The sequence below is a fragment of the Artemia franciscana genome, chromosome 18, assembly GCF_032884065.1.
Source record: "Artemia franciscana chromosome 18, ASM3288406v1, whole genome shotgun sequence".
In the NCBI taxonomy this organism is placed as follows: Eukaryota; Metazoa; Arthropoda; class Branchiopoda; order Anostraca; family Artemiidae; genus Artemia; species Artemia franciscana.
The window spans coordinates 12,427,268-12,450,414 of NC_088880.1; the positions used below are offsets into that span (position 1 = coordinate 12,427,268).

The 23,147-nt window shown below is 36.9% G+C and overlaps 1 protein-coding gene across 1 annotated transcript in view; it reads left to right on the top strand.

Annotated features, from left to right (window-relative positions):
• Positions 1 to 23,147, top strand: part of LOC136038629 (synembryn-A-like) — a 148,265-nt gene that overhangs the window by 20,779 nt on the left and 104,339 nt on the right. The window contains exons 2-3 of the mRNA XM_065721865.1: positions 2,910 to 3,040; positions 21,331 to 21,452. Coding sequence (XP_065577937.1) covers positions 2,910 to 3,040; positions 21,331 to 21,452 — 253 coding nt within the window. The remainder of the gene's footprint in view (positions 1 to 2,909; positions 3,041 to 21,330; positions 21,453 to 23,147) is intronic.

Consider the following 23,147-nt stretch of genomic DNA (forward strand, 5'->3'; position numbering starts at 1 on the left):
TTGCATAAGGCACATCTTTATTACCACCAATAGACGTATTTAATATCGCATCTAATTTTAAACGGGAATCCAAGAAAATCTGGAAGCGGTGCATAGTTCACAATCACAAGAAAGACAAGAAACCACCATTTATTTATGATATCGACGGCTTATTAGCGAAATCATGGATTTCAACTGCATCACTAATCAATTTACACGGAATATTTTGGGAGCCTCTTTTCACGTAAATAACTCCTCTCATGGTCCACACGTTCTTCTTGTAGAATTTGTTGCGTGCCAGTTTGAAAACTTCTTGCCTTTCTTTGGTGATATTATACGACTTCATCGATATCACTGATTTCGGACTGCAATCCAAAGACTGCCATGTCGCTGCCTTTGTTGGCGTATTTACAGATGTATTTGATTGCCTTTACGGAATTATAATATTCCGCGTTTATGTGTACATTGTATGCATTCGATAATAAAGGTGAATATGGAAAGACCCGCTGGTTATCTACTTTGATGTAACGATTACGCGACTTTATGATTGCTGATTTTCTGCCATCTTTGGTAGACCTTCTTCTACATAAAGGGTATCCATCATTGCTGGTAATTGTGTTAGGTACTAAAAGTCAAGGATCACAAGGTATCATATTTTTTACCACAATGTCATGTAATCCCCTATCGACGTCTACATTAGGTATTTCAGCGGAAATCACATCGTCAATTTCATTAGAAGAAATTTTATCAAATAACCAAATTAGTATATGTGCATATGGCAATCCTCGCTTTTGCCATTCCACTGAGTACAACCAGCATCGCACAGGCCCAAACATTTTAAGTTTTACTCTAAAATTTGTCAGTGATTTCAACTTTTGCCGGAAGACACGTGCCGTAATGTCATGTATATGAGCCGGCGATTGTCCAGGAAGTAAAAGCTCTCGTCCCAAGATGGATTACATGTAAATGTCATAAATAAATCTGGACGACTATAGAGACGAACATACGCAATGGCATATCGAGCATATTCATGCATATGACGCGGACTGCCAGCATATGACGAAGGTAAAATTGTTACTCTTCCAATGTTGTGGAATTACTGTCATTTATAACTGCATCTCGCAAATGAATGGTATTGTTCAGAGGGGAGCTTGGTCTGATTCAGACGGATGAATAGCAAACGTTCTGGTTCAATCTTTGCATACATACCAACGATGTATTGTGAATTAATTGACGGCATTTTAAAATGTAACTCTCTTCATCTTGACGAATCATTAATCTATAGGCATAATATTTCATTGCGCTGCATTTCTTATCCATTTCTTTGTTAGTGGCTGGATTTATCAATTTAATATTAAAGTGATAGCCGTCGGCTCCATCCCCGAAAATGATTGGATATTGTAGGGCATCATAGCATTGATGAGTTTCAGCAATTCTTGTCAACTGATTGTTTCTCCTATAAGAAATAATATATCTAGGTAAGAACTGATCACCGACCATAACGATTGCCACTTCGTTGATAGTTTGAGCATTGTATCTACGCACATGTTCAGCTGTAGGCGTTTTGTCAGCGGAAATAACAATTTTATGCGTATCAGTAGGCATCAATTCGATTGATGTTTTGAACAGAAGCACTAAATTACTATTTTTGTGGAAAAAAGGTTGCAACTGGGAACCAATAGTCCTTTCAACGTCGGGAAAAATTTTGTAACTTGCATTCGATTCAGCATTGCTATCACTGATAAAGTACAGTTGCAAAAATTTTGTGATGCTCACCTGAGAATGATAGAAGGGAGCCTCCTTTATGATAAATTTGCCCTTTTACTTTGAAATAGGCATAAAATGACCTTGATCTCTGATTTAGGCACCGAACAACGCCATTTGGAAACATGAGCTATATTTCCTGATGTTTGTTAACAAACGCTTCGATTCAGACGCATACCTAGTAAGCAAAGTTTTTAATGGCTCTGGTGGTACAGCGAGTTGAGGAAGCTTAACTTTTCCTGAGGCGCAACACATTCCCATTGTTTCGCCATTAAATTTCAAGGCCTTGCAATAGGAATAGATTTCAGACATAGTTCTGATTTGATCATCTCGATTCAAGCTATAATCATCGGAAGGGCAGTACTTAAATGCCAGAAGATTATACACACATTGCTTTTGTAATGCATCGACACGCCTTCTTTTTTTACTAACTCTGTCAGCCGCAAGCCTGGTTCCACGTTGCTCTGGAGGTTCCTCGACACGGCTTCGTTTACGTAAAGCCTCAAGCCTGGTTCCGTGTTGCTCTGGTGATTCCTCGACACGCCTTCTTTTATTAATATCTCTGTCAGCTGCAAGCCTGGTTTTGCGTTGCTCTGGTGGTTCCACGATACGCCTTCGTTGACGTAAAGCTGCAAGCCTGGTTTTGTTCTGCTCTGGTGATTCCTCGACAGATCTTTCTTGAGGCAAAAAAAATCAAATACATTATTGTACATTTGAGCTTAAAACCTCAACCCCCGTTTTATGGTTTTGGTTACTGTTGGGCTGAGTCGCTTCTTACTTACCATGAACTGTTTGAAAAGCTACTGATATTGCTTGCTTATTATTTAAGGACCCTGAAGTGGGAGTGCTAGGAGCAACTCTCTACCCCTATGCAGTAATAACTAAAAAATTTGGGCCAATTTGTTACTTCTCTTGCTTTTGTTACTTTTTGAAGAGTATTAGAAAGAAGCCCCAAATTTTACTAGATTCTCAGAGCTAGCCCTAAAACAACAATATCTAACCAATTTTATATAATAATTCTGCACTTATTAAGAATTCAGATGGGCAGGAATAAAAACTACAATATACTCTAAGGTTTTTTAACTGTTGTTCCAGCTGTAGTAGTTACAGATGTTTGCGTTTTTTGTGTCATTAGAATAAATACAAACATTACAATTTTTCTCCAGAGCTCAATCCTTTTACCTGAAAATGAAGTTCTCAAGGACCAACTTTGGCAGAAGATGATAGATTATCTAAATAGACCCAAATTGAGTTTAGAAGACTCTCATCCTCTGCTAGATTCAGTTAAAGTATTGAGGTAAATATACTTTCTTTTTCATTATTTTCTTTTGATGGTATATAAGCTACATGATTTTGAAAGATATTTTAGAAAGTATGTTTGATGAAAACATAATTACTAAAACTGGCGGTATATTATTGTTATAGTAATAAATTTTGGTAAGTTTTATGCGCATCAAATTGTAGCAACATACACGAAAGAAAAAAAAAAGGTAGGAAAAGGTAAAGGATACGGCATTAGACTTTACAGTCCGTACCGGCGGCGCTGATCTCCGTTTCTTGGCCCTTCAGCCAGGAAGTGCAATGGGGGGCTGGGGGCCAGCCATCCTGTGCTTTCGCACACCCTTCCTTTTTACCTTCTCCAGATTTCTCCAGTTACCCATTTAGAGCTGGGTTTGACTCGGGCTAAGCTTACAGATTCACGCCACTGACCCCCGTCCCGAACTGAAGAATTGGGTACACTGGGATTCTATTGCTCTACGGTAAAAAATGTGCTTTAATTTTACTGGTTTACATCTTTGATATGTTTTCCTGTGCTTCAAGTGTATGTCAGGATGCAGAGCTAAATAACCCTGATTTTTAGACCTGTTTTGTCCTCTTGTGGTCCTGTATTAAGTTTTAAGCCAATAAAAAGAACAGAAAATTAAATTCTCTTTCATTGGTTTTTCTGTATAACATTTCAAACCTGTAAAGAGAGCAAAAGTTTTTGAATCACAACATTTTTACATATATTATCTCTGTTTCTCTATGGTGTCAGTATGTAAAATTATTTCCATGATCAAAAAGTTCGTGGTAACGAACTGTAGTAAGGAGCGACCCGGCTCAATAGTAACCAAAACTCTAAAAAATGGAACTTTGGTACCAAAAGCTACATAAAGAGAATCGCTTTTAATGTTGATTTTAAATATATAAGTTTCATCAAGTTTAGTCTTACCCATTAAAAGTTACGAGCCTGAGAAAATTTGCGTTATTTTAGAAAATAGGGGGAAACACCCCCTAAAAGTCATAGAATCTTAACGAAAATCATACCATCAAATTCAGCGTATCAGAGAACCCTAATGTAGAAGTTTGAAGCTCCTATCTGCAAAAATGTGGAATTTTGTATTTTTTGCCAGAAGGCAGATCACGGATGCGTGTTTATTTGATTGTTTGTTTTTTTTTTCCCAGGGGTGATCGTATCGATCCAGTTGTCCTAGAATGTTGCGAGAGGGCTCATTCTAACGGAAATGAAAAGTTCTAGTGCCCGTTTTCAGTGACCAAAAAAATTGGATGGCACCTAGGCCCCCTCCCACGCTAATTATTTTCCCAAAGTCAACAGATCAAAATTCTGAGATAGCCATTTTATTCAGCGTAGTCAAAAAACCTTATAACTATGTCTTTGGGGACGACTTACTCCCCCACAGTCCCCATGGGAGGGGTTACAAGTTCAAACTTTGACCAGTGCTTACATACAGCAATGGTTATTGGGAAGTGTACAGGCGTTTTCAGGAGGATTTTTTGGTTGGAGGCAGGGGTTGAGAAGAAGGGGATATGCTGGGGGAACTTTCCATCGAGGAATTTGTCATGGGCGAAGAAAATTTCCGTGAAGGGAGCGCAGGATTTACTAGCATTACTTAAAAAAAAACAATGAAAAAATAAATATGAAAAAGTTTTTTTTCAGCTGGAAGTAAGGAGCAGCATTAAAACTTAAAACGAACAGAAATTATTACCCATATGAGGGGCTCACCTCCTCCTAATACCTCGCTCTTTACGCTAAAGTATTTTTAAAAGATTCGTAGAAAATTAAAAGTTCTAGTTGCCTTTTTAATTAACCGAAAATCGGAGGGCAACTAGGCCTCCTCCCCCGCTCTTTTTTTCTCAAAATTATGATTATGCACACTATATCAATGCTTAATAAGTTTTATTTGACAACATATCATATTCACTCTTAATTCCTAGCCAAAATTGAATGAGAGATGCACTCTGTAAATATTTTTCAAATAATTATCACAAGCTAATTCAATCAAGTTTTCAATCTTCTTCATCTTCTTTTTCAGCAGGAGGGGGCTTTTCAGTCGAGGCTATTCAGCCCTTTTCCTTTTGACTCACTCTGTGAGAGGGACAAAACTACGGAGGTGGTTTTTCGAATTTATCTTGTATCTGCTCAGATTTCTTGCAGTATATCTTTTGATACAAGCAGTTGAATTATAAGAGAATATATATTGAGTTCTGTGCTCTGTGTGCAAGTATGGTCAGCAAGACTCTTGGCTGTTAGTGGAATTTTGTGGTGTTTGAAGCATTTTATCATTTTACATTGCAGGGTATACTGTGCAGACGTCAGCATATAACATTCAAATAGGCAATGATCTATTGTTTTATTTTTAAGATTAAATGACCCGCAAAGGGGGAAAAAGGGAACTTCACCACTTGAACTACGGAGTTGATATGAAAACGCCTGAAAATTTAGCCCATTTGAACCTGACCGAATTCTATGATAAATCTTGGAAAGGTGCTTACTGGAGAAAGGTGATAGGGTTGGATTCTTATTATTTATCAGTACGTCTGTAAGTCTTCAGTGGTAAATATCTCTAATGGGGATTAGTCTCCCACTTGGCTGGTCAATATTTAAAGCATTTTTTGCTTTTTCATCTGCCTTATGGTTACCTTTTATACCCAAGTGGCTTGGAATATACTGGAGATGAGTTAAAATACCTTTTGAAGCGAGAATATTAATAATCCTAACACAAAGAAATGTGTCAATATCCATCTTATATTGAGAAGCTGAAGAAAGCAGCTCAAGGCTTGATAAAGAGTCAGAATATATTATAATATTTTTAAAATTTACAGTCATATATTCATTAACCATGAGGAACTCTAATGTCATCATTATGGCATTTAACTTGGCAGACATTACAGATGCATTATCGTGTAATCTCTCTCCTAAATTAATATTATGGGTTGGAGTAAACGCCCCGCTTGCCACTTTCTCATTCATTTTGGACCCATCAACAAAGATTTGGAAATAGTTTTTATATGCAACATTATTGAGCTTGGCAATTTTTTTTTTGTATAAAAGCAATGGGGGTAAGTTCTTTGGTCCCCTTTGAGAAGTCAGTGTTTATTATGGGGATTGACCAACTCCATGGGGGGGGGATGTGGGTGCAATAGATTTTGCTGGCACTGGGAACTTCTTCTGGGTATTTGCATATACATTTGCAATGCCTCTAAATATAGATGGATTTCTTAACCAGTTATGCAGGGTAGGATAATCATTAGCTTCAATTTTTGTAAGGTAATTAATTAGCAGAGGTCTTCTTCTTTCATTTATTGGTGATAGTCCACTATCAGTAAGCAGAAACTTACTATTTGTTGGTTTCCCAAGACCAAGTATGAGACGGAATACATCATTTTGTGTCGTTTCGATTTTTTGCATATGGGTCTTAGCACAAACACCATAAACTATGAGGCCATAATCAATATGGGCCTTATATGTGATTTATAAAATTGGAGTAGTGTTTTCTCATTACAGCCCCAAGGTGTGGCTAGTAGCCTTTTAATTATTCTTATTTTTCTATAGCATTTTTTTTTATTGTATTTGTGATGTGAAGGTGGAAGTTTAGTTTTTGGTCGAATATGAGGTTTAGTTAATTAATTTGATTGTCCTCTAGAATAAGTATTCCATTAAGTGTCATCCTTGCATTAGAATTATTTCGCTTATGGTGGAATTGGATAATTTTGGAGTGGGTGCAATGGGTAAAGTGGACTTTTGAGAAAACTTTTCAAATTGGAAAAGTGCATTTTGTAACTTTGAATGTGCAATCTCAAAGGTTTTGCCAATTGCCCATAATACCAGATCATCAGCATACTGCAGATTGGTATGTGGGAGGCTCATGTCCCAAAGAAATAGTGAGAAGAGGAGGCAACTCAGGACTGCACCCTGTGGAAGGCCTATGGTTATTGTAGTTTTCGGTGAAGATGCTGAATCTACACAAACAATGAAACTTCGGTCTTCTATGAAAGATTCGATGAAGGACACAAGTTTGGGGGGTAGTCCAAGATGTGCAAGTTTAACTAAAAGAATCTGGTGGTCAACATTATCATATGCTCCTTCAAAGTCTAGGAATGCAGCAGTTAGACATTATTTTTCGATAGGGATTCATTTATTGCATTTGTTAACAATATGAAAGCAACTGTTGATGAGTGGTGTTTCCTGAAGCCAGTATGAGTATGTGGTATCAGATTATTCTTCTCAACAAACCATAGCAGCCGATGGTAAATCATTTTCTTCATTATTTTTCCCAGCACAGGAGTAATCATTATAGGTCTATATGACTCAGGGTCATGTTTAGGTTTATTTTTCTTCAAAATTGGTAGGAGAGATGAACATTTCCAGATATTAGGAAATATGGATGTGGCCCATGCATGGTAATAGGAATTTAGGAGCTCCTGTTTGTTCAAAGGGGTACAATTCTTTATCCATGTAGGGTGTATTATCATAGCTACTTGTAGCATTGGCCTTGATATGTTGTATTGCATTATTCAGTTCATGTATTGAGAAAGGACGGTTAATATACTCTGAACCTGGTTGGGGCTGGTAGATTGGATTTGTCAAGATTTGGGTGGTGATATTCTTACTTTTAGATGTTAGCTTTTTTGAAAAAAGGGTAGCAAATAATTTTGCCTTTTCAGTGTCATTGTCATAGTGAGTATTCTCATGTATTAGTTCATACAGAAGTGGGTTGGGAGATGTTTTTCCCACAGATTTTGCTTATAAGTTTATGCATGATTGGCTCACATATTTTTCTGGAAAGATTGTTTGCAAAATTATTCCAGTAATTATATTTAGCATTAATTATTGTTCTCTTGAGATTAGCCTCTGTTTGTAATTTACTCAAATATGTAGCAGGGGATTTTTTTTAGGTATGCTCTCCTAGTTGCATTTTTTATTCTCCAAATAATTTGGCAATCTTTTGTCTACCATGCTTTAGGAGTGTCTTTAAGGGTTGTTTTCCTAGGTGATGTTTTGGGGATAGCATGATTAGATGTATTTGATAGTATAGATGTCATAACTTCAGCATGTGTGTCAGCTGTTACAACTGAGGTATGTGATTTCTGGGTTAAAATTAGAATTTCATCATTAAGCTTATTTCTAAACATGGTCTCATTTGCTTTAGTGTTGACATATTTAGGGATATGTGGGAGAATTTTGGCTGGTTCATTTAAAGAGGAGACTATTGCATAATGGTCAGTGCATAGATTTTCAATTTTCTTAATATAAATTTTATTCAGATTTATTGACACAATTTGTAGGTCAATAGTTGAGAATTTGCCACTTTTGGGGTTAAAATATGTATTTAGATTAGGAGGGGTAGCAATCGCTAAATCGACATTATTTGAAATCAATCTTTCAATAAGCTTACCAGCTTTGTTTGCTGGCTTATCCCCCCACAGAAGACTGTGGGCATTAAAATCCCCGCAGATGATTATGTTTTTTAACATATTAGAATTAGTTATATAAGTGAAAAAATCCATGGCATCTGTAGTCTGGCCATTAGGGTTATAAAGACTTAATATGTATGTTTCTGTATTATTCATCCAGACATTGATACCAATAACATCAACATCATTTGAAAAATCTGGGAAATTAATACCAAAAAATTTAATATTATTATTTAAAATTATAGCTACGTCACCTCCTTTCCTCTGTGAAGACCTATCCTTTCTCAGGATAGTATATCCTGGAGACTTTGTTTGTTTGCTATTAGTCAATTGGGTTTCCCTAAGACAAGCAATATCAATGGGATTATTATTCATAAAAGATAAAAGTTCATTTAACTTATTTTCTGAAAGTGATCTTACATTCCACTGAAGTATTGAAATATGCTGCTTTGTTGTTTTAATTTTCATATTGCTGTGTATCAATGTTTTGCTTTGCTAGGAGTAGAGCAAGATTTTTTTTGCTTGGATATTCATGTGATTGGGTAGGTACAATTTTGCCAATTCGCTTATGATTTTTGCTTTTTGTGGTTGTTGTAGGTTCATTGACTGTACTGCATTAGAATTTAGTATAAAAAAGGCACATGTTAGGTGTTAATTCATTTGGATTTTCATCTGGCTTTTTGTTGATAATTTGATTAATTCCCGATAATACTTCTGTTTCGTTTCTACTTGGGAGAGGTGGCCGTTCTGATCTTCTATCATTGCTTGCAGAGGCTAGATGGTTTGTCCAGGGTGAATATCTCTTATAGGAGTGTGAGCTTGGTTGTTTTGAGGAAGGAGTCTTATTGGGGGTGCTTGATGCTTTTGGTAGAATGGTTGGTCTGTGGGTGAGAGGGTTGGGTGGTTTCATAGAGTTTTTGGTCAGGTGTGATTAAGCTGCATTTGCTTCCATGGTGCAAATGGGTACGGTATGCTTTTTTCTGTTGCTATTTGGAGTGTTACTGCTCGTTTTTTTGTATACAGGATATAAAGTTTTAATTGTAGAATCGTCGGCACCATTGCAGTTGATACATTTTGGCTGATTGTTTTTACAATTTGTCATTCCAGTGGGGTGGGAGATTTTACAAAAATTGCATTCATGTAATGTTTCACTGCATGTGTTTTTTGTGTGTCGAAGTTTTAAACATTTTTGGCATTGGATAGGTTTTGGCTTGTACGGCTTGTGGGGTTTCCTTTGTCCAAAAAGGAATATCTGATTCAGGTTATTATTTTCTTCCCTTAGTGTGAATAAGAAAGACTTGATTAGCTTTTGGCTGTTGGCATCTTGTTTACCCAATTGGGTTACATCAGCTTCTGGGATTGGGTTACCAGTTCTGTCAGAGAGCCCTTCTCTTAGATCCTGAATAGGAATTTCTGGAGGAATGTTGTACACTACTATTTTAGTTGGGTTTTGGTTTGGGGTCCAGAGAACATATTTTATTGGTATGTTAAGAAGAGATTTTGAATTACATAATATATCTGCTGATTTAGAATCTTGGAGGGCTATTATCAGAGATCCATCACGGTTAATGTTTAATGAGAACATTGATTTTAACACTTTAAAGATTGCAACCCTCAATAGAGCTATCTTTTTTATCTCAAAGGGGGTATCTGGAGTGATTTTTAAGTATATTCGAAGGTTTTGTGAGGGGAGGGTTGGATCATGGGGAGGGGTATTGTTTTTGATTGGATAATGATGATAGAAGGTAATAAGCTTACCTAAGCTATGGATGTCAGGTGACTGATTTTTCTTCTAACGATAATTTTGACAGGACCTGTGCCTGTCATCATCAGGTTAATTCAAATTTCTTGCCGGAAAGTAAAATCACTAAATAAATAAAACTAAAAACACTGAACAACACTAATTATGAGCCGAACCTGGAGTTATTGTTGTGCCATGGCCCGAATTTTGGTAGAGGCGTTGATGGCTGCTGTCCTGGTGGATCTTAAAGAGGTTGTGCCTTTAGGAAAGGGGTGGAGTCTTTTGTGAGTTTTCAATTTATGGGTGATTGGTTCCCAAATTTCGCTAATATGAAACTCACCATTGTCTTTATTAATGGCTGGTTTATTTTTAGCAATTTCCAAAGCTTCTCTGATTTTCTGCTTTAAGAGTTGTGGGACAATAGCAATAAGTTGGGCTTGGTCAAACTTAATGGAGTGGGAAGGGTTTTCAAAGATATGATGGGCCAATGCAGAGAAATTATCTTCCTCCTTTAGCTTTGTCTTTTTAAGGCAGGCATCAATGGAATCAGCATGTTCTTTTAATCGGTGATGTAGAGGTCTCATGGTACGACCTATATAGGTATCACCACAACTGCAAGGAATCTCATATACCCCTGGTGGATCTGAAGTAATCTTATCCTTGCCTTTGTTCAAGAAGGAGGAAATAGTCCTTCCAGAGGGAAAAAACACCTTAAAGCCAAGTTTAGTGAGTTTGGAACTTAAAATGTCAGTAATGCCCTTGATATAAGGTAATGACAAAAAGGGTTTATCATCTTCAATCTTAGGAGCGAAATTCTTGGTAATTCCACTCATCTTTCTCCTGAAAATAACCTTGTCAATGACTTTTCGGGGGTATCCGTTACCTATCAGAACATCTCTTATATAATCAAGTTCAGCCTTCAGCTCAAAATCAGAGGAGCACACCAGAAATGCTCTATCAACCAACGAATAGACTACAGAATTTTTAACTATAGGGTGGTTATAGGAGTCATATCTCAGATATCTATCACTATGAGTTGGCTTTCTATACACACTCAAGTCCAACCTAGTTTCTCGTTTTGTAATGAGGACATCTAAGAAGGGTAAATTGCAGTTATTTTCAAGTTCAATGGTGAACTTAATATCTGGGTCCTGCTTGTTAAAAATATTGAGAAAGGATATTAATTCGTCTTGTGCCCCATTCCAAATTATTAAGCAATCGTCAACATATCTCATGTAGAGTTGGAGATACTTGAAGTCCTGTTTGAAGATATTAGTTTCAATATGTTGTAGAAACACCTCGCTAAGAACTGGTGCCAAGGCTGATCCCATTGGTATGCCCCAAATCTGTTTATAAGTTTGATGCCTGAAAGTGAAGTAAGCATTGCTGAGACATAAAGACGTGAGAGTAATGATTTCTGTGGAGTCCAAGCAAGTCAGTTCTCTCCAGGAACCATCCTTTTCTAAAGCTGATTGTAAAGCTGGTATAAGACGCGGCAAGGGTATGCTGGTAAATAAAGATACAACATCAAAACTGCACATTGTGGTATTCTCCCCAATGTTGATGCTATTTAGCTTATCAACTACTTCTTTAGTATTTCTTATTGTGTGCTTGCTGCTGAGGGTTATGGATCTTAAAATACCAGCCAAATATCTTTCCAACTTCTGTGTGGCTGAACCTACTGTTGAGATAATAGGTCTAAGGGGTATATCTGGTTTGTGAATTTTCGGTACACCATAAAATCTAGGAATGACTGGTCTGACAGGAAGGAGTGTTCGGTAAAGTTTATCATTAATCCTATTGGTAAGGCTTGGTTTCTAATACCCTACGGAAAGGTTTTTCCAAAAAGAAACTTGCTGAGGAGAATCTAACAAAAGATGAAATGAAAGTCCTCACAGATCTTAAGAATGATACCAATATCATAATTACCAAAGCTGATAAAGGCAATACAATAGTTATCCTTAATGAGACTGAGTATGTCAGCAAATCATTAAACCTCTTGAGTGACAATAAAGTGTATGAAAAAGTTGACGTTAATGCTGTAAAGGTTGCTTATGATAATGTCAAAAAAGCTCTGGATAATCTCAGCCTTACCAATAGGATTAATGATAAACTTTACCGAACCCTCCTTCCTGTCAGACCAGTCATTCCTAGATTTTATGGTGTACCGAAAATTCACAAACCAGATATACCCCTTAGACCTATTATCTCAACAGTAGGTTCAGCCACACAGAAGTTGGAAAGATATTTGGCTGGTATTTTAAGATCCATAACCCTCAGCAGCAAGCACACAATAAGAAATACTAAAGAAGTAGTTGATAAGCTAAATAGCATCAACATTGGGGAGAATACCACAATGTGCAGTTTTGATGTTGTATCTTTATTTACCAGCATACCCTTGCCGCGTCTTATACCAGCTTTACAATCAGCTTTAGAAAAGGATGGTTCCTGGAGAGAACTGACTTGCTTGGACTCCACAGAAATCATTACTCTCACGTCTTTATGTCTCAGCAATGCTTACTTCACTTTCAGGCATCAAACTTATAAACAGATTTGGGGCATACCAATGGGATCAGCCTTGGCACCAGTTCTTAGCGAGGTGTTTCTACAACATATTGAAACTAATATCTTCAAACAGGACTTCAAGTATCTCCAACTCTACATGAGATATGTTGACGATTGCTTAATAATTTGGAATGGGGCACAAGACGAATTAATATCCTTTCTCAATATTTTTAACAAGCAGGACCCAGATATTAAGTTCACCATTGAACTTGAAAATAACTGCAATTTACCCTTCTTAGATGTCCTCATTACAAAACGAGAAACTAGGTTGGACTTGAGTGTGTATAGAAAGCCAACTCATAGTGATAGATATCTGAGATATGACTCCTATAACCACCCTATAGTTAAAAATTCTGTAGTCTATTCGTTGGTTGATAGAGCATTTCTGGTGTGCTCCTCTGATTTTGAGCTGAAGGCTGAACTTGATTATATAAGAGATGTTCTGATAGGTAACGGATACCCCCGAAAAGTCATTGACAAGGTTATTTTCAGGAGAAAGATGAGTGGAATTACCAAGAATTTCGCTCCTAAGATTGAAGATGATAAACCCTTTTTGTCATTACCTTATATCAAGGGCATTACTGACATTTTAAGTTCCAAACTCACTAAACTTGGCTTTAAGGTGTTTTTTCCCTCTGGAAGGACTATTTCCTCCTTCTTGAACAAAGGCAAGGATAAGATTACTTCAGATCCACCAGGGGTATATGAGATTCCTTGCAGTTGTGGTGATACCTATATAGGTCGTACCATGAGACCTCTACATCACCGATTAAAAGAACATGCTGATTCCATTGATGCCTGCCTTAAAAAGACAAAGCTAAAGGAGGAAGATAATTTCTCTGCATTGGCCCATCATATCTTTGAAAACCCTTCCCACTCCATTAAGTTTGACCAAGCCCAACTTATTGCTATTGTCCCACAACTCTTAAAGCAGAAAATCAGAGAAGCTTTGGAAATTGCTAAAAATAAACCAGCCATTAATAAAGACAATGGTGAGTTTCATATTAGCGAAATTTGGGAACCAATCACCCATAAATTGAAAACTCACAAAAGACTCCACCCCTTTCCTAAAGGCACAACCTCTTTAAGATCCACCAGGACAGCAGCCATCAACGCCTCTACCAAAATTCGGGCCATGGCACAACAATAACTCCAGGTTCGGCTCATAATTAGTGTTGTTCAGTGTTTTTAGTTTTATTTATTTAGTGATTTTACTTTCCGGCAAGAAATTTGAATTAACCTGATGATGACAGGCACAGGTCCTGTCGAAATTATCGTTAGAAGAAAAATCAGTCACCTGACATCCATAGCTTAGGTAAGCTTATTACCTTCTATCATCATTATGTATGAAAGTCAGGTTGGCCTCAGAGAATATGTTTTTGATTGGGGAGAATTTTTTCCACTTTTTTAAGCTTCTTGATTGGATCTCTTGAATTCAGTTTCATTATCATCCTGGATAGTGACATACACCCCTACTTCCACCATTTCATTAATCAATGACCCCTCATGTGAGCTTTGAGAAATTTGACTTGACCAGGCAAGAGGTTGAACGCTTTTGGGAGTACTTGGGATAGGGTCCGGGGGATTATTTTTGGGGGGGGAGGTCTATGCATTGCCTATTGGAATAAGCTTTGATACTAGTAAAAAGAGAAAGAAATTGATATTATGATACCAGACTGTCTGCACTCTTTCAAAAGGGAGAGCTTCACCATCCACAAAAAACCACCACAGTATGGTCCAGAAGATGGTTTGGAGTACGATTGATTCACTTGGCTGCTGATATATCAGGATAAGTATCACAAGAGATTTTATTATAAATTTCTTAAAGCGTTGCTGTTGTGTTGCTTGTTAAGTCTTATTACTTGTTAATTCAAATTCGTTATCTTCTTCGTTGATAAATGTATCTGGCATCCAAGCACATTTTGTAAAATCGAGATCATCAAAATAATTTGAGAAATTAATTAGTAAAGTATCCACGTGTTCAAAAAATAGATTTTTCTTTGCTTCTATGTTCCCTTGAGTGCGTAAGTGGATACTTGTCAAAGTTACCCCCCCCCCTCCAAGCTGCCTCCCATTGCTCTAATTTTTTTATGAATGGTTTCACATTATCTTTTTAAATCAACAGATGTATTTTTGGCCCTTACATCAATTTATTTCAAAAGTACTTTATTTTAAGTACAATTTATTTAAAAGTAATTTTCCTAAAATATTCACAAAACATATCAGTTTAATAATTAAATTATCGCCGCTAGACATATTTGTGTCCTCATTTTGATTTTCTTCGATGAAGTTGCAATTACACTTGGAGCTCATGTATCCTCTGAATCAATATGGCACGAGATAGCCAGCATTCTTCACAATAATACGAAAGGGAGGTGTAAGTAGCTCCCATATTGTGACACAGCTTTTTAAATAAAATGACTTACATTGATTGCTTTTTATGTAGTTTATAGATTTTTTACTGTTGTAAAAACGTCTTTAAGCTCTTCACTCATACTTTTTGATACGAGAGCTGGTCTGTGGAGCATGCTGTCCGTTCAGAGAACATTGGGTGTTTTCATTTTAATTAGTGCTAGTAACCTGGAAGGTCAGTTTTGTGTCATGACAGTAACTTTGCACCATCTCTGCAAAGTCATGCGGAATTTTTTGACAATAGGGCTTTCTCATTAAAAAAAAATTGTCAATTACATTAAAATTGTCAATGAATGTGCCTTTGCCAGGAATGAGTTTGCAAAAAAAAAAAAATCTTCACCTTTATATTACTATCTTCAACACATCGAAGATTTTTGTATCTGAGAAACTAGATACCACTTGATAACAAAAATCGTCTAACTGATCGTTCCTGAACGGAGTATTCGGCAGCATCGAGGAAGGGTTAATATATATTGTGTGACTGCGTAGTATCAATTTAATTTTGTCAATCCTGGTCGATGTTCGCACCTCCCCTTAAACTAATCCGTTTCTCCCTAGGGGGGTGCGCCTCCCAGTTTGGATAACGCTGAAGTTGTGCAGCCAAGCTTTCGTTTCATCGAACCATGTTTCTGCTTTCGAGTGGAAAGCTCCGTTCTAGCAGGCAAGCAGGCAGGCACCACTTTCAAATTGAAGATGGACTAAAATCTAGTTAAATATATGCGGCAGTTACCCGGCCCCACAGCCAATATATCTTCTTTGAGTGATAAATAAAAAAATTTACAGAAGCAAAAAAGTGGCATTTTCCCACGGGTCCGAAAGTGCTGCCGTGATTTCGGCTGGGTTTATCATTTGTTTTTTCAGACTTGGGATTGAGGTAGAGAAATTTTATCAGATGTACCTCTTAAACTTTAAAAGTTCTGTCATTGCTAGAGAAATTGGAGCTTATCCTTTGCTCCTTTCTAAGTGGTGGCGTTAGAAAGTTGGCCTACGGCAAAAAAAAAATCAACTTTTGAACTAAGACAAATAGAATTTGTTTTTCGACGGGAATCGATAGCTCTTGATGAGCTGATCAAAGTATATGTCATCTATTTTTTGTTAAAACAATTCCTTCATGAGATATACTAGTTTTCAAGTTTCAAGGGGCTGACAACTTCAGTAGTAGGGTACACACTGAAACCAAAAATAGGCCGATACCAATTGTGAAACATGTAGGGGACTTGTAAGGAAAGATCGGCTGTTAGCTCATAATCATATTCGGCAGTGAGGGGTTTGCAAATTTTGCTATTTGGTGTACCTATTATTTGTTTCCAGTGTATTTCATGGTTAGACCGAGTTGGTTCCAGTGGTAAGACATGTAGGGGACTTGTAAGTAATAATCATCTGTTAGGCTACAATTATCTTCAGTGAAGAGGGGTTTGTAACTTTTGCTAGTTGGTGTAGCCTACCCATACTCACTGTAGCCTAGAATTAAGTGTTTACGCAACGGGTACAAACGATAACGTAAAACAACGAGGCAGTTTCTTAATAATTAATAGAATGTCATCTATAATATTTTGATCCTGAAAAGTTACGGATAGCCTTATAATACCAACTAGATCATATAAGATACTGTTTCAAGTTTTCATCCGTCACGATGTCTACGATTGATAAGGATAACGTTCAACTGACTGCAAAGTCAATTTAGTCCCTTCTTTCGGTATTATCGATAGCTCGTGATGAGCTGATAAAAAGTAAGTCATAGTAGTTTCTTCTTAATTAATAGTGTCATGTATGGTATTTTGATCCTGAAAAGTTACAGATAGCTTTATAATACCAACTGGATCATATAAGATATTGTTCTAAGCTTCCATCCGTCACGATGTCTACGATTGAAAAGGATAAAGTTCAACTGGCTGCAAGGTCAATTTAGTCCCTTCTTACGACATTCTTTTGTTATTGTTCTTTTTTCAACGCTGAGGAATAGCCTTTGATCATGTGATTACTGATCGCGTTCTTCTTTGAACGTAACGTTTTAAAAGCTTCGATAGGCTGACAACTTCGGCGTTTAACCGATAGCAAATAAACAAAACCAAAGTGTTGCTCTCGCAACACTTTATTCGGGGAAGTCGGACAAAGGTTGCCGCATCACTTCACGTTGCTCAGGCAACGTTGGTCTAGTTTGTTATTGAGTTTGGAAAACGCTAACATCGCCTATCTCAATGCAAATTTTTGACAATTTTACTCAGCTATTGAGTTTGTTATCGATTTTGGAAAATGCTGACTTAGCCTATCTCAATGTAAATTTTTGACAATTGTACTCAGCTATTGAATTTGTTATTGATTTTGGAAAATGCTGACTTAGACTATCTCAATAAGTCGGAAAAAATCGAAAAAAGGAGGTATTTGTAACATACGAACGGGTGATCAGATCTTAATGAAATTTGATATTTAGAATGATCTTGTGCTTCAAAGCTCTTATTTTAATCTCGACCAGATTTGGCGACATTTGGGGGAGTTGGAGGGGGAAACCGGAAATTTCTTAAAATTTGACAATTGCAGTATCTTTATCTTACGAATGTCTCAGATGCTCCATTTTCAATTCTAGTCGGATCTGGGGACATAGGGGGTTGGAGGGGGGAAACAGAAATCTTGGAAACCGGAAATCATGGAAAACGTTTAGAGTCGAGAGATCGGGATGAAACTTGATGGGAAGAGTAAGCACAAGTTCTAGATACGTGATTGACTTATTTTGGACGGATCTGCTCTTTGGGGGGGGGGGGTATTTCCAGTGCTCTGGCTTGTTCGGTGCTTCTGTACGTGCTAGGACGATGAAAATTGGTAGGCGTGTCAGGGACCAGCACAAATTGACTTGATAACAGTCAGTTTCCCGTTTCGACCATCTGGGGGGCTCGAGGGAGAGAAAAAATTGAAAAAATCAGGTATTTTAACTTATGAATGGATGATCGGATCTAAATAAAATTTAATAATTAGAAGGACCTCGTGTCTCAGAGCTCTTATTGTATATCCCAACCATATCCGGTGATATTGAAAACGCTTAGAGTGGATAGATCGGGGTGAAACTTGGTGGGAAGAATAAGCAAAAGTCCTAGAAACGTGATTGACATAACCGGGCTGAATCCGCTCTCTTTGGAGAAGCTGGAGGGGGGGTTAAATCGAAAAAATTAAAAAAATTGAGTTATTTTAAACTTAAAAAAGGGTGACCGGATCGTGATGAAATTTGATATTTAGAAGGAACTCATGTCTCAGAGCTCTTATTTTAAATCCCGACCAGATCTGGTGACATTGGTGGGGGGGGGGGGGGTTGGAGAGAGAAACCAGAAATCTTGGAAAATGCATAGAGTGGCGAGATCGGGATGAAATTTTGTGGGTAGAATAAGCAAAAGTCGTAGAAATGTGGTTAACGTAACCGGACTGGATCCGTTCTCTTTGGGGGAGTTAGGGGGGTCCAGTGCTTTGGCGAGTTCGGTGGTTCTTGACGTGCTAGGACGATGAAAATTGGTAGGCGTGCCAGGGGGCTGCCCAAATTGACTTGATAAGGTCGTTTTCCTTTATTCAACCATCTGGGGGGCTGAAGGGATAGGAAATATCAGAAAAAATGAGGTATTTTTAACTTACGAGTGGGTGATTGGATCTTAATGAATTTTGATATATACAAGGACCTCGTGTCTCAGACCTTTTATTTTAAATCCCGACCGGCATTAAGTCTCTGATTTTCCTTTTAAATCAATCTATTGATTTTAGGAATTTTTCTAGAGCTCTTGCCATATGAGCTCTTGGTTCTTGATTCTTCCGACTTTGTCACAAGTGTCATAGGAGCTCTTAGCTCCGATTGAAAATCCTGTTTTTATAATTTTGGTAACAATTAGAAGCAGTTGCTCTTCATTTACATTTCGTTCATTTGAATAATAAGATAATGATTAGTATTGCTTGACAGTGCTTGTTTTTTGGTTGGTGTGCTTTTATTTACTAGTAGTACCCATTAAACTTTTGTTGCAATAGCGGTATTTAATGTCCAGAGTATTTCTAATTTGAACTGGATTTCTTGCTATTATTTTTTTTGTTTGCTTAGAACAAAAAGCTCTTTCAGTTTTTATAGAGAGGTTTTGCCACAAGCCTTGGGGGGCTGTTGTGTATAATAATGAGCAAATGTACATTTAATAATTATATATATTTTAGCCAGAGGCGTAGCTAGGTTTTTAGCGCTCGGGGATAATGTCGATTTTTGTGCCCGCCATCGCTACCACAATGTAATAACAAGATGTAGTCTAACTTTATGCTAAAAAAGAAAAAAATAGCCTCCTCAGTTCGGCACCTCCCTCAGAGGCTGCCCTTGGACACAGTCTTCCCCCCCCTCTCCCCCATCTACACCACTAATTATATTCAAAACTGCTTTAATTAAGTTGTCAAACAATTTAAAAACATTTAAGAATAAGGTGACGTCGAATCTGATTACGAGAAGTAAATTTAACTCCTATCATGGCCCAGTTTTGGGGTCTGTTTTTAATCAGATTAAGGTTACAAGTGAGGATAAAGGTGAAACATAACATTGAAAAACATAACGTTTATTTCCTTTTGTGTTTTAATTATTTTTAGCGGTCTATTTAGTCAATTCTATAAATTTTTAACGTTCTGATGAATTCCTTCTATTTTAAGCTTGTTGAATAAAGCACTATTCTCGAGCGAAACAGAATAAACAAAATAAGTGCTAATACCTTCAAAATAAATGCTCTAAGACACTAAGCAGCGTGTCGCAAAATAAACCAAAGAAAAAATAACCAGACTTCACAGTGATAAATAATAGTGACCACAGGCCACACTAATTAATAAATAATTCCTTATTTTACATTATAACATAAAAACAGACTAGCATTAGATTGTTAGTTACATGTTAATATTCTTATTTTAAATAGACTTAGAAGAACCCCAGGAATTAAAATTGCTCGCAAAGTAAGCTACAAATCAAGACAAGTATGGGCCAATCGAATTAAATGGTGTCAGGCTTAGCGTTTGAAAACCAACTGATCAGGTAAACTGTCCATTACAGTGCTTGTGTCGTAAATCTGACACATAAACATGGAAAGTGTCTTGTGAGTTTCAGACAACAGACACTTGAAGCCAAGTTTCGTCGCCGGGCCGTATCTTCTTTCTTTAACGATCAGTAGACATAATACCATGGTACTCTTTCATAAGTACCGCAATGAGCTCATAAAATAACTGCGGATACCTTCGAGGTTATTACTTTGATAATAGGTGACGCCAGTGTACCAAACTGGGTACGCGTATTCCAGACTTGGGCTAATGTAAGTGCAAAAAATTATATTGGTTTCATGGAGGAATTATAAATCAACGCAATGTGATAAACTAAATGTAACAATACATCACATTTCTGAACGGGGGCTTTGACACTGGAATGTCGTTCCAGGTCGCTGCTCGCCGTAAAACTAAGAATTTTATCCATGCCCTGAACAGTAAAGCCGATATCTTCCAAGACGACAAGATTGATCTTAGAAACGACACTCCTTGCAACACTTTTAGATAGGTTTATTGTTAAATTACCATCATTGAGGCCAAGGGTCAGAGTAGATAATATCTGCGAGAGTGAAGGCAGGGGGTGGCTGGTACGATATAGTTTTTAGTGGGAGATTTGGTAAATCGTCTAAAGGAACACGTTGAAATAAGTTGATGAGATCCCAAAACATTTACAGAAACAAACAACTAAGGGAGGATAATCTCACCTAGATCATAATCAGACCTTACACTTGCTGGGACTTCTCAAATTATGGTGTTGACAGCACAAAAAGTATCCAGAACATTACATTTTTTTTTACTGAAAAATTATTTTGCAAACTACAGATGCAAACTGATGCAAAACTACGGATGCAAACTGAGCATCAAATTGCCCAGACGCTGAGAAATAGATCGAATTACAAATATTTAATTTAATCATAGTTAAGAAAAGTGTATGGGTAAGGCAAACCTTGTTGTATTAAATTAACTATTTTAATTGTTATCTTTGTTTTGTTTTTTTTCGAAATAGCCTACTAAAACCAAGCCTGTTGTGCTATTGTTGGACTTATTTATGTTTCCCAAAGTTTTACTCTCGACTTTTTTCCTTCTAAATTTTGTGTTTTTCTTCTTAAGGCAAATTTTTATCTTGCTTCTTTTCTTTTTAGTCGTGACAAGCCGTGGCTGAGAGGAGTGATTTTTCACGATCTCCTAAAATCCATTGGTAAATACGCTAAGTTGTTTGGTGAAGGATGTTTGGACCCAAATCAGATATCAGAGAATCAAGAAAGTAAGTTTTATAAGTGTCAATTATGGAATCTAAACGTTATAAGTGTTTTATGTAATCAAATTTCCATAATTAAAATTCATAATTTCCAAATGTCAATGTTTTGACTATGCCTACCATCTCAAACGATTAACTCAATAAAGATACATGTGCACAGGGTGATTGAGAGGTGAAAGGGAAGCTTGAAAGACCCTCAGTTTGTAGGAAAATTGGAAAAGATTACTTGCAAGTGAATTTTGTTGTGTATTTTTCAAACCAAAACCCTAAAAAAGGACGGTTTTTTTTATATCCTAGAAAACTCTGTTTTTTTTTATATCCTAGACAAATTCCAAAAAGAGAAAAATAGAGCAGTATTTTAGCAATATTTCAAGCATAAATATTAGCTTTACGAGCAGGGATGACCCTCAAAATAAATAAGTGAAGTTGGTTTATTTTTGCGCTTTCTTAGATTTCCTGTTAAATAACTTTGCAAAGAGTAACCATTTTACGACTATATTTTGTATATTTGAAAAGTTTTTGTTAGATTATGTATTTCTTTAACAGCTAAAACACGTGAAGCATGATTTCAGATCCCTTTATGACGCTGTTCATATGTATATAGTCATGAATCTTTGGATATCTCAATTGAACTAGAGAACTAGAGGAAGTTATTTCTGTTCTAGAGGAAGTTAGTTAGTTCTTTGGTCAATTTTATTTATTGTTTGATAAATGACCTCTGTGTGACTATTGACTTTTTTTTCATATATAGAGAGAGAGAGAGAGATTGTTTGGTGTTATTGGTTGCAAGCTGAAATATATGACGGGTCAAACTTGATCTTATTTGGAACTAATGAATTGTTTAGCATTAGTTTCACATGACGACAATTCGTCTTATAATATTTAACGGATTAATAACGACTTGCGGAAATGATATTTTACAGGTTTGTAATTCTCAGGGATTTGGGTATAAAGGTTTGTAAAGCACCAGGAGCCAGACCTGTTTTGGGTGATGTCAAATTCTGTGGGGTCTGAAGTAATGAAAAGCTCCGTTTCAATGTTGTAAAGGGTAAAATATCGATGAATTTGAGAATCAATAGGAAACCCAAGAAGGTTTTCCCAGAATCGATCCTAAAACTTCATTTTGATTTGTTAACCGGCCTTATTAATTTTATTTGCCATTTTCTTGGATGTCCAAGTGTCCCTCTCTCCTCAAACCAATTAAGTAAATCATAAAGGAAACACAAGAGATCATAATTTTTGCTCGAGAAGCCACTTCCATATCTTCCTTGAGTAAGTTTCTTTCCTTAGCTCTATTTATTGTAAGTATTTACATATTTACGTTTTATTTCTTTTTTCTACGTCTCGCAGGGGCGCCACTAAGGAGTGGTGGGACTCCCCCTCCCCTAAACGGCCTAAAGAAGGACTTTTGTCAGAAGTTGCCCGACAAAAGTCTCTTTTGGTGCAAAGGAAAGCTCTGGAAGAGTTTTCGTCGAGCGAAGCCCGATTGAACTTACTGCTTCATGTGCAAGAGGTCGACAGACACCTATTTTGCTGCTTTGCGACATTTAATTTATTTCAAGACTTTATTTAATAAAGAAAAGAAGGCAGGAAGCTTAGTTATCTGGGTATCTGGGTTGTATTGCTACTCCGAAAGGAAATTCTATAATACATAAACATTTCGAAATAAATTCACACCTAACCGGTTTGTCAAGAGTGAGG